The 12,393-nt window shown below is 40.9% G+C and overlaps 1 protein-coding gene across 4 annotated transcripts in view; it reads left to right on the forward strand.

Annotated features, from left to right (window-relative positions):
* LOC119741650 (dynein heavy chain 6, axonemal-like) overlaps positions 1 to 12,393 on the forward strand; it is a 126,775-nt gene that overhangs the window by 91,244 nt on the left and 23,138 nt on the right. For all 4 annotated transcript variants that reach the window (XM_038217483.1, XM_038217484.1, XM_038217486.1 and 1 more), the window contains 4 exons: positions 1,857 to 1,986; positions 5,111 to 5,225; positions 7,087 to 7,223; positions 7,815 to 8,164. In XM_038217483.1, coding sequence (XP_038073411.1) covers positions 1,857 to 1,986; positions 5,111 to 5,225; positions 7,087 to 7,223; positions 7,815 to 8,164 — 732 coding nt within the window. The remainder of the gene's footprint in view (positions 1 to 1,856; positions 1,987 to 5,110; positions 5,226 to 7,086; positions 7,224 to 7,814; positions 8,165 to 12,393) is intronic.

Here is a 12,393-nt window from a genome sequence, read left to right on the forward strand (position 1 = left end):
ACAAGTCCATTCACAAGTGAATCACAAGTCCAGTCACAAGTGAATCACAAGTGAATCACAAGTCCAGTCACAAGTGAATCACAAGCCCAGTCACAAGTGAATCACAAGTCCAGTCACAAGTGAATCACAAGTCCAGTCACAAGTGAATCACAAGTCCAGTCACAAGTGAATCACAAGTCCAGTCACAAGTCCATTCACAAGTGAATCACAAGTCCAGTCACAAGTCCATTCACAAGTAAATCACAAGTCCAGTCACAAGTGAATCACAAGTCCAGTCACAAGTGAATCACAAGCCCAGTCACAAGTGAATCACAAGTCCAGTCACAAGTGAATCACAAGTCCAGTCACAAGTCCATTCACAAGTGAATCACAAGTCCAGTCACAAGTGAATCACAAGTCCAGTCACAAGTCCATTCACAAGTAAATCACAAGTCCAGTCACAAGTGAATCACAAGTGAATCACAAGTCCAGTCACAAGTGAATCACAAGCCCAGTCACAAGTGAATCACAAGTCCAGTCACAAGTGAATCACAAGTCCAGTCACAAGTCCATTCACAAGTGAATCACAAGTCCAGTCACAAGTGAATCACAAGCCCAGTCACAAGTGAATCACAAGTCCAGTCACAAGTCCAGTCACAAGTGAATCACAAGTCCAGTCACAAGTCCATTCACAAGTGAATCACAAGTCCAGTCACAAGTGAATCACAATTTCAGTCACAAATGGATCACAAGTCCAGTCACAAGTGAATCACAAGTCCAGTCACAAGTGAATCACAAGTCAGGTCAACGTCAAGTCACAAGTATTGGGGGAGGAGAAAATAACAAAGTAATGCCTCTGTATTAACAAATTATGTTTATAGCTTGTGACTTGATTGTTTGAGATCTATCAAAGTACCTCGTTATGCTGCCTTTATTTATTTTTTTCTTATTTTAACTGGGTAGCCCATTCAGTGGAATCCGCTGATCTCCCATGGGTCCCAGTAAAGAGAAGACAATGCGAAGAAATTACATTTTTAGATGTGGGAGGAAAAGCCCAGAAGAATGTTCTGGGGAAAACCCACGGAGTCAGGTAGGGGCTGAAAACCCAAACCGCATATTGGCCCAGGCGGGAATCGAACCCGGGTCACAGTGGTGGAAGGCGAGGAAGGTACCGCTAAGCCAACCTGACTCCCCTTTAACCCGTACCCTCTCTGCAATGGGGGTAACATTAGTCACGTCACATTTTATTACCCAAGATGAGTAACAGCTTATGTCGTCCAACATTTCAGTCACAACACATTTTCATGAAAGTTTCCGACTGCATAAGTCTGCTACTTAATAGATACAATGCGGTCATATTAGATGATGTATGAAATTAATAAAACGGAAAACTTCACTCACAAATCTTAGTCATCATAGAGCAAGTAATTGCCGAACTTATCAAGGGTGGTACCAGAACTTCACAGCTTTCACAGGCCTTACTAAAACAAATTTGAGTATGACCTGGATAACACGTGACCAGTTTTTCATCTGAATTTGCAGTAATCCACAGCTTCTTTACAGTGAAACACACCTAAAGCCCGGTTCATACTCAGCGCGAATGCGAAGCGAATTTGATGTCAAGAAACGTTCGCTGCGAAATTCGCCCGAGTTGAAATGTGTTCAACTTTTACAGATTTGCAGCAGCAATACTTGCCATGACGTCACCAATTCGCGTTCGCTTTCGCTTTGGCGCCGAGTATGAACCGGGCTTCAGTATGGGCCCATACATGCAGTGTCCTTCACCCGTCTTTTGGTTTTTTTCACATTTGAAGGGGTACTTGTACAAAGAGCCCATAGTCCTGTTATTCAAAGACCTCTTGTTCTTCCTTCTTCAGGTTGTACATGACAACAACGATGCCCAACCCACACTACCTACCAGCCGTCTGCATCAAAGTCATCCTCATCAACTTCACTGTTACATTTGATGGGCTACAGGACCAGCTGCTCTCAACCGTCGTTCAGCAGGCAAGACACTTTCTCTCTTATCCCATTCTTGTATAGACCATGTCACACCAGTTCACAAAATTTCATGTTGTGGTCATGTTAAGTCGGCTTTCAGCAGAGCAAACTGTTCAAGTCTGCACAGCGTGTCGGCAGTTCCATGGTTTCGGACATACATTTTTTCATTTTTTTTTTCTTCATATTTTTGTCTGGTAATGAAACTAAGGATTCCTCAAAAGTACTCTAAGCACTGTAGCTCGAAAGCCTGAAGAAACCTGTGGAGAGAAGACAATGAGAAGAAATAATAGTTTTAAAGATGGGAGGAAAACACCATAAGAGTATTCTGGGGAAACTCAGGGAATCAGGTAGGGACTGAAAACCCAATTCACACGTGGTCTGGGCAGGAATCGAACCCGGGCTATGGTGGTGGAAGGCGAGGAAAGTAACCAGTGCGCCAACCTGACTTTCTGAATTTTGGACATAATGCTTATTCATAAAGTGGATTTTTATTCTGATAAAACGTATCGGTGAGTTACTACAATGATTTATAAAAAAATGATTCATCCATTTTTTTTTGCTGTTGTAGAAATTGACTCAAAACACCACATGTTGTCAGACTTGCTTATAAAAATTAATTTTTCTGTGTACTTTATAAGTAACAGCCGAACTGTTTAAAAAACATTGTAAGAAACAAACTGTATTTCAATAAAATACATAGCTAACTTTGAAAAAATAAACATGTTTCATTTGTGGCGTTTGGATTTGTTGAAGTTTTGGCATTGAGGCTATAATTCCGTGGAATTGCCCCTGCGTATCCTGTGAACTAAGGGTGGTTTAAATGTGTTGACACTCACTGCTGATTGTGGGCCAATTAACATGTGAAGGATTCTTCGTAGTTTGTTTTGCATGAAGTTGATGACATGCTAGAACAGAATAAATTCAAGACAGCTAGCGGTATTTACTGTTTAACCCTGCGGGCTGCGCAGGGGCTCACGCGCTAGGCACTTTTTTTTTGTTTCTTAACTTTTTTATGAAGCTATCACCCAATTTCCTTGAAACTACATGTAATCCTAAAGTGAACCTTGTGGTTTGAGATGGTATGGTCGCTTTTCTTGTAGGAGTTCACTTGGGGGTCAGCCGCCCCTGGGAAAGTTGGGCCTCCAGCCAAAGCCCATTCACTTGTGCACAAAAGAAGTTCTCTGTGTTTTACATACCGCCGTCACAACAATGTCATCGATCATCCTCTACTGCTGGCCCAGTGACAGCTGTCTAGAGCTACAGAAAGGCTGTCTCGACTGTTTCATGTCCATCTTTTTGGGGGGGGATCCAACATGTAATGGTCGATCCAACATGTAATGGTCGATCCAACATGTAATGGTCACAGTGCATGCAGTGTATATGTACATGACTGTGCTGCCACAATGTCTGTGAGTGACCTACTGGAGGGAAATCAATCTTGTGTGGGTTCGGGTGACCTGCATTCATAATATTTTCACCATTAGAGAAAGGATTGTGTCCACAAAATAGTATTTTATACGCGAAAGCAAAACTGCCTCACGCGTGAGCACCTCAGCTACGCGACGTAAGTTTTTACGCTTTGCAGCTGGCAGGGTTAACACCCACTTTTTTTGCCAATGAAAGATGAAAATGTGCTTAGCAGTAAAACACTTTTTCATTATTTTTGGGGGTGAATTAAGGCCTTGTTTTTCAAAGCAGTTGTGGTAGTTTGCGGCAGAGGACATGCATTTTTTTTACGATACATCACATTCTTATTAATAATTGCGCCCATAGTTAGGTTTTAATTTGTTGGTTTTGCTAAATTAATTATGACTCTGCTGCTTGGTTTTCATTTCTTTGCTTTTCAGGGTATTCCGATTAAAAGGCGCTTAAAGAAAATTTACCAGAAAAACGGAGTAATGCAAAATACCAAGTATTTCCCACAGTTGTAAACTTTAACTTTCTTCGGGTTACATCCACTGAAATTAATGTTGCACCGTGTTTCAAGGCATTTCTACAAGACTCCATTGGCAAAATATACCCTGTGATTAATATATTTGAGGACATAATATTATTATAAATTTCTAGGCTGAAATCCATTAATAACAGGGACAGCAATAAACTAACTCGCAATTCGTAACTGGAGACATTTCAACTAATCTATCACTACCAGTTGAAGGGTATTTATTTTGTCCCAAACATTTGTGTACAATGTGAGGCTTGACCAAACATGCATCTAAATGATTAATTGTAACCCTGACATGTCCTGTTTTAAACAGGTTTTTTTTATTAAATCCAAACCTGTTTTGATGTACATGCAAGTTTTAACAAAGATTTGTGACGACAACATTTTTCATTTTACATTTTAACGAAAATGTTGCTGCTAAATCTGGTGAAGGGAAAATATGGTTTGAATCTTCATCAGCTGGTGGCTGGTTTACTTGTGTCATGATTTTTATAGAGTTGAAGCTGAGTATAGCGGTATTTAGCACTACTAAGCGGGAATATTAATATAAGTTAAGTTTAATATTAAAGAAGCTCAATTTTTCTTACTTCATGCATACCCCTAGTCTATGGAATATCCCATTGCACAGTAAAGGTCTGTAATATGCGAGCAGATTCGGCGATTGATTATGCCAAACAGACTGCGTCTTTACCTCGAGACTCCGACCATTCAGCGGGCGCCTTGTATTGGATCTTCGGTAGCCTGTTTTAAAAGCCAATGTCGGGTTTTTTAGATCAGTATGCCCGCTGTTGTATTACAATAACATCCAAACAAGCATCACATCAAAAGGCATCCAAAAAATGTGTCCTTTTGTTTGCTTTTTATCAATAAAGTGTTTTTTGTAAGGCGGCAGAGCGCTATGCCCCAATCTATAACATATTTAGCTCAAGTTTAAATGGGCCATGTTTTGTCGACCGTAAACTTGAAAAATGGATTCTCCATGGCAAACTCTTGGTGGCGCACTGCATTGTGAATTGCCCAAATTGGCTGTGCTACATGTGCCTCTGATTCAATAGATGTGAAAATATTTCTCATATTTTGGAAATGTCTCAGGGAAATATCAGGGAAAAGTCAGGGAATTGGGTTTTCATAAAGTGCTAGAAATTCTGAAATCGTTTACTTAACCACTTGATTTCTGTTGTGCAGGAGCAACCAGTCTTGGAGCAGCAGCGCGGTGAGCTGTTGGAGAGCATAGCTAGGGATCTGACCATGCTGAGAGATCTAGAAGACAAGTCACTCAGTCTGCTGCAGAAATCCGAAGGTATCCGCCCTACCTTTCATCTCCCATGTTTATTATTATTATTGTTAAATATTTCTGGTAATGAAACCAAGGATTCCTCAAAAGAGCTCTCGGCACCGTAGCTCTCAAAACCTGAAGAAACCTATAGAGAGAACACAATGAGAAGAAACTACGTGTTTGCATTGTTCTGTTCTTTAACATGAAGCATGGAACCAGGTAACTGTCGGGTACCCGCTGAAAAGTTTTGTTAGAATCTGCAAAGAGCATTGTGGGTAATAAAATTTAAAAAATAGGACCAGGTCCGGACCATTTTCGGTTGGGTATTGGGTACCTGTTATCTGTTCCTGCCCTAGAAAAATATACCGACACGTACAGTATGTGTTTGTCATACAAAAATATTAAAATAACAAAAAACAGCTATCCCACATGTTAGTTGTTCAAGATGAAAAAATTCCCACGATCGTGTTCTATTCATAAATCTTTTAATTTACCTCTTTTCATCAGACAAATTAGAACATTGTTTATTAAAATGTTGCAATATATTTCAAATACTTGACTACTGTGAATTCGTTTGTAAAGGAATTGAAGGAGGTTATTGTCAAACCTCTCTCATTGCGCTTATGTGGGGCTACTGTTCCATTCATTCCATAAAAGTTTACTGCCAAGAATTCTCCATTCATTAACAAATAAACCAATTTTTAATTTGTTAATATTTACATTATTATAATGCACCTACTTGGTGATATACCACATATATGCAGACAACATCCCGATTTATCTCGATTTCAATCCATCCAAACCGAACGACGCAGCTTGTGCCCTTTTCAGATTGTCAAATTGCATCACCGATGTGCAGAATTGGATGAACTTGCGAAAATGCGCGCTATAAATCGTGTTATTATTATTATTATTATTATTATTATTTCCCTTTGTGCTTTATTGAAAATTTCTAATAAAAAGTTTGCCGTTTGCATTGCTAATGTTGCTAGCATCGTGACTTTGGTCATGAACCCATGTGTGTATAAAAAAAAAATCGTATTTCAGGAAATGTTTTCTTTTCTCATTCCCTGGAAACATTTTCGAGGGAGTGAGACAAGAAAATATTTCTTGAAACAAGAATGATATTCTTATGTTAAGAAATGTAAGAAAATCATTTTTATCAGTGTACACAGATGGGGTTTACGGATGGGGAACCACCAGTATGCTGGATAGCTCAGTTGATAGAGCATCGGAATGGCAATCCGGAGGTCGCAGGTTCAAGCTCCACTACGGTCAATTTCTTTGTTCAACTTAAAGGGGCACTGGGTCCTGGAATAGCCCAATTGGGCTACAAAACGCGCTTTGAACGAGATGATGATAATCGGAAATAACATTTAAAAGTAGGAAATAAACATCCACACAACTATCCTTTAAAAAACTGGGCGTTTTTGTGTTATTCCTGTATTATGCATGCGACAACGAATTTCGGGGTCCACTTTTGTGACCCCATAAATTTGAGCTGTTTGGATGCTAGTTGTGATTTCATTCGTACAGTGTTCGCCTTTTGCGGACGTTGAAGAAACCACCTTTTTTTTTTTTGCATTGGTCATTGGTCACCGCTGTTCCCGAGACACACAATGTGTGTATCGTACACTGTATGAGAACGACACGAAAAACGTATTTGTACTCCGTCGTGTCCGATGTAAACAACCGGGTTTTTTTCGTCTTTTCTTGGGAATGGTCAGACATTAGGTTGGTTTCCTTTCAACCAGATGTTTGAAACAGGCTAAGTAAACAATCCAAAACATGAAATTTTTCAGGGATTTCAGGACCTTGTGCCCCTTTAAAAAAAAAAAAAAAAAAAAAAAAATCTGATGTTGTTGCTGCTTTGTTGATTCACCAGGTCATATCTTGGATGATCAGGACTTGGTGGATACCCTGGATAAGAGCAAAAGGATGTCACAGGAGGTTCAGAAAAGAGTGGAAGAATCAGAGGAGACACAGCAGAAGATTGATTTGGCTCGCAAGAAATATCTACCGGTGAGAACACTTTGATGAAGTCTTTTTTCTGTACTTCAGGAGCGCAACAAGTCTTAGAGCAGATTTAATGCTGATATGAATTTCCAGAATTGTAAGCACGGCACTGCAGGGGATTAACTTGTCTTTACGGTTGTGACTACTTAACAAAGAACGTGCATTGCGATCACTTCTGAAGTGTGCATTTTTTTTGTCTGAGAGACGCTACTTTTGAACAGAGTTTTAGCTGTGCAGCCTTCACGGTACTGGTTCAATGCTTGCTTGTGTATTAAAGCTACTTTTAGCAGACCGAGTTGCCAGGGTCTGCTGGCCGGTTCAAAGCTCAAATTCCATTTGTGAAGCAAGGGGTAATGATAGGGGGTGGGGGGGGGGGAAAGTGTGGTGATGTGGTACAACATGTGTAAGGGCATAAGTAGACTTTAGGTTGGCATTTGTAAAAACTGACACCTACACCTTGGCCCATCTTTCTGAATCCTGATCCCCTTGCATCCCAAACCCTACCTTCAGCCTCCCTTCCCGCCTTGGACAGCGATCCATGGCAGCTTTGCCGTTCTACTTATACTAATTTTTAACATTTTCAACATGCTCACCAAGGTTGCCACCCGAGGGGCCGTGCTGTATTTTGTCCTTGCCGATCTTGCCGTCATCGACGTCATGTACCAGTTCTCCCTACCCTGGTTCCAAGACATGTTCCGCACCTGCATCAACCTAGCTCACAATGATCCCTCTGACAGCCGGCCATCCTCAGGGGGTGGGAGTGGCAAGCCACTGAGTGGGAGGATCAGACCCTCCAGTGCCAGGAACAGCCCCGACTTAGCCAAGGGTGGCACAGCCGGAAGGGAGTCCCCGCTACCGATGGCTGTCAATCGCTCTCTGCTGAAAGGTCATGAACTGACCAAGCATCTGATGAAGATGGTCGACTATCTCACTGGAAGTATCTACAGGTATATAAATTTGTTTCCTTTTTTTCCTTCTTTTGTTTAATAAAAGGCCATGAAATGGAGTTCACTCTAAAATGTTTTGTGCTTACAAAAAATGTATTTACCAAGCTGATTACTCACATTTTTCCATTCTTCAGAAAAAAACGTAAATTAATTGTGTATGGCTATCATTTTTAGTTGAGGTTGTATTGCTGCTTTAAAAAAAATCTATGAACATTTGGAGTTTTGTTGACAATGAAGAAAGTACAAAATCACAACTCAAAGTAATCCCCTAGTTAAATACTTCCTTTGACGCTGGCCAGATGTTGAATGGCTATTATGGGACATACATGTGTGAAATGCAGCATGGGAATGATACCAGTAGAAAATAAAAGCATGCCGTAAACAGCTAATAAACTGAAGTGATCTTGTGTGGGAAAAGTAAAATAAAAGTGGCCTAACATTTCACTCCTAGCAAAATATCTTTCAGGATTTTAGTTTTGTCAAGCATCAGGGTTTGACTTTAGCGGTAGCCTGCTAGCCAACTGCTAGTCAAAACAGCGACGGGTTAGTCAAACTATTCCTTAGGTAGCCCGGCTGGCGAGTAAAAAATTATTGGGCTCCGGCAAAGATGAAAGGGAAAATAAATCATTAAAGAAATAAATCATTAAATTCAGAAAGCAAACTTGTATCAATTTGTGTCTATAACTATTTGGGGTTAAATTATTAGATCTGTCTATTAAAAGCACTGACAAGATTGCCTCAGGATACACGTTTTTAATATATGTATGTACATTGTTGTTTAAACTCTATAATCGAAAAAAAAAGTTAAGGTCTAATCCTGATATATTCCATAAGCTGTGTTGAAAAATTCATGTAATGGACTTCTGCGAATGGACTGTGCAAGAAAACTATTTTTTGAACAAACACACACTTCTTACCAATACCCTACACTCATGGGCGTCGCCAGGATTTTTTTCTAGAGGGGCAAAGCTCTCCCCAGAAAGCAGCAAAGGGAGAAATCACCGGTCGTGGAAAAATTGAAAGGGGAGGGGGTGCTGGACATCACTCAATGCTTTGTTGAAGACTGCGATACCATGGCCTATTGTGTAGAGCGTGTTTTAGGTCCCTTTCAGTTGGGGACATTTGCCCACCCCACCCCCATTGACACCCCTGCGGACGCCCTTGTTAAATGTGCATTAAATTAACAGCAATATGATTTCGCACTTCGCACCTCATCTTCTTTTTTTCTTCCTTTTTTCCCTCCTTTTTTGTTGTTGTGCTTTTCCGGGGGGGGGGGGGGGGGGGGGGGCCTCCTCACGATGCCCATGCCTACACATTTTGAGGAGGCATATAGAGAAAAAAAGGAGGAGCCGGCTCCTTTTCAAAAAGTTGAAAGGCTGTTTACCTGGGTCAATTTATGTAATAATGAACAATAAAGAGATTGTTTTTATTTTTAAAATTTTTTTTAATGGGTTGCCACACTGAAGAAAATATGGAGCTCTTTATGTCTCATAATGTCGTAGGCTAGATCCTCAAGATCATAAAAACCAATGTGTTGATTGGTCAGAATGCCGATTCTTGGCCAATCTTTAGGTTTCTGGCCTCAGTGGTTACTGTGCAGAACGTACAGTCAAATCCAGCACATTCCAACTTTCTTCCCCGTGTGAAATCCTGTTAAAGAGCATATTCTAAACAGGCCCTACCGGTAGATGTGCACTACTGTGCTTGATGCTGGTTTTTGTTCCTCTTTCTTTTACTGTGCATAGTTGTTGGAACAGTAACGGAGCAGTTTTTATTATATAAGTACTACCGGTAGATAAGACATGAGAGCTTCAGAGGCAATATGAAATACTAATACCAGGATATACAGTGTATACATAGTTGATCTTTTTCCTGAAAATTTGGCATGAAGAAGTACAAGCAAATCACAAGAACTTGGTTGTGAAAATAACTGTCATTTGAATAGACGGCAAGAGACTCGCTCGGGTATCTCAGTGAATTTTCCCCGAATGATGCGGCCGAAAACTTCCCTGAAGTGTGGATGTTTAGCAGCGTATATGATGGGATTCACGCAGCTGTTGGCCAACAAAATGGTGCCAGCAAAGGGTAGAAATCGGCCAGTGTGGGCTAACACTAGGCCCAGGTGATAAGGTAAGATGCACAGTATGAAGAAACAGACTACACAGAAGAGATTCTTTGTCACCTCATTCTGAAGTTTGTTCTGTTTCTGCAGAGCATTTTGGTTAGGAATCTCCGGACTGTTCATTTGTTGCACCCTCTGGGCGTGGGAACGAATGTGGTGAAAGATCCGCGCGTAACTGAAAAAGATCAGGGCAAACTGGACGGGGATGTAAGCAGCAAAGAGTATGAAAACAAAGTTTGGGGAGGAGTCAGATACAATCCACGTACAGGTTGAAAACCTTGGCTCGAAGCCAAGTTTGATGTAGCCGGTTCCCACTGTGATGACGGCTATGAGCAAGGGTACCAACCAAGTTAGGAGGATTGCTAATAGCGTCCGCGGTCGGCTGTACATTTTGAGGTAGCTAGCCTTGCTTTGGGTGACCATAAAGTATCTGTTGAAGGCGATGCTGGCTAAGTTATTGACACTGCATCCCAGACAGACTAGAAGTGCAAAAGCCGCCGATTCACAAAGGATTAAGGGTAGCGGCTACCGGTCCTCATTCAGTCCGGCCACAGCTTGTAGCGGAGCGATGAAAACGCAAGTCACCAAGTCGGCTATGCTCAGGTTGAGCACAAACATGTTTGTCGTGTGGCGAAGTTTCCTGGAGACAGCCACAGCAGTAATGACCAGTGCATTGCCGCATAATCCCAGGACTGAAATGGCAACTCCAACAGCGGCAAAAATCTGCCGCTGAGTGTAGCTGAAGTAGACGGAATCGTCAGACGAAGACGTGCTGTTGCTTTGATCAGCCATTCCTCAAGAAAACGAGAGAGCAATCTGGCACAACATCAAATGAGCAGCATCCCAGAAACAAGTGCCCAGGCTCCAGTGGTGTTTTAAGTGAATTTGTTGTCTGTTTTTTTTCTACTTTGTGTTTCTCATGAAGTAGAGAAGGATCAATATTTGTAGAGTGAAGGCACATTGGTTGTTAGGCAGTCATGCCTTAATAATTAACTATATATAGTGCAATTCTACGGTAACGGAAGGACGTTTTCACTCATTATACAAAATTTCAAATGTGTGTATCACAGACACTGTTATTAGTTACATCATGGAGAAATAAAACACGGTTTCATCAAACAAATGTCACAATTGTATTGCTGTAATGCTACCTTCAATTTCCACACTTTTTGGGGGCATGAATACCTCTCGTTCATGAATTATGAATATTTATGAGGTCGGACACGGAAGGACGGTAAAACGGACAAGGGTTTTCCAACTTACATGTGTTTTGCATAAACTCTGTGAATTTTATGGGGCAATTATATGAAAAACATACTGGTTGAAAGATAGTAAGGGGACTAAACTCCCTGTAAAATTATCCTTTCTGGCAAGCTCTCATTTTGAAGAAATCAACGAACGAAGGCATTTCCAACGGTGCTTCTTAAGAAGCACCGTAGTAAAAATTTAAATTAGTTGTTCGTTTTGTTATTCGGCGCAGCGCGCACAAGCATTGGAACGACGCACAGGCGCACGCGGTTTCTATAATTCGTTGGATCAGTGCGCGACATCGCGTAAAGCTGCAATTCAAAACAATTCGAAACATGATTTAGCAACTTTTGACTTTAAATTGAGATCCTAGAATGCTGTTTTTCTCGGAATATGAAGCTTCAGCTGAGCTGAAACTTCATCAAGTAAGTTGTTCAGTATCCTTCATTAGATTTTGAACACTTTTGTTGCTTCAAACGAACAAAATGCACTATTACTATAAATGATGGACTATAGCTTTAAAAGTTAAAATACACAGTATTTGAACACTTGAGTATATTGGTTTCACCGACAACTTTTAATAATGGGTCCAGTGGTTTACCTAAAGCCTTGGGGGGGGGGGGGGCGACCATCCTACATTTAAGTTAAAAACATCTATCGGTAGACCTGATTGCATCAGAATCAAATTTTTAGGTATTGCTTTTAATTGAACTCTAAATTCAATGTTTGAAATCAAATTATAACAATTTAGAGTACCAGTAGTAACACAGTCCTTCTGATTTGAGGCGTGCGATCACACCCCCACGCCATCACACGCCTAAAAGCTGCCCGAGAAGTGCGAATAATCGCACACCTGAAT

Source organism: Patiria miniata, unplaced genomic scaffold (genome assembly GCF_015706575.1).
Source record: "Patiria miniata isolate m_02_andy unplaced genomic scaffold, ASM1570657v1 HiC_scaffold_5, whole genome shotgun sequence".
Lineage (NCBI taxonomy): Eukaryota > Metazoa > Echinodermata > Asteroidea > Valvatida > Asterinidae > Patiria > Patiria miniata.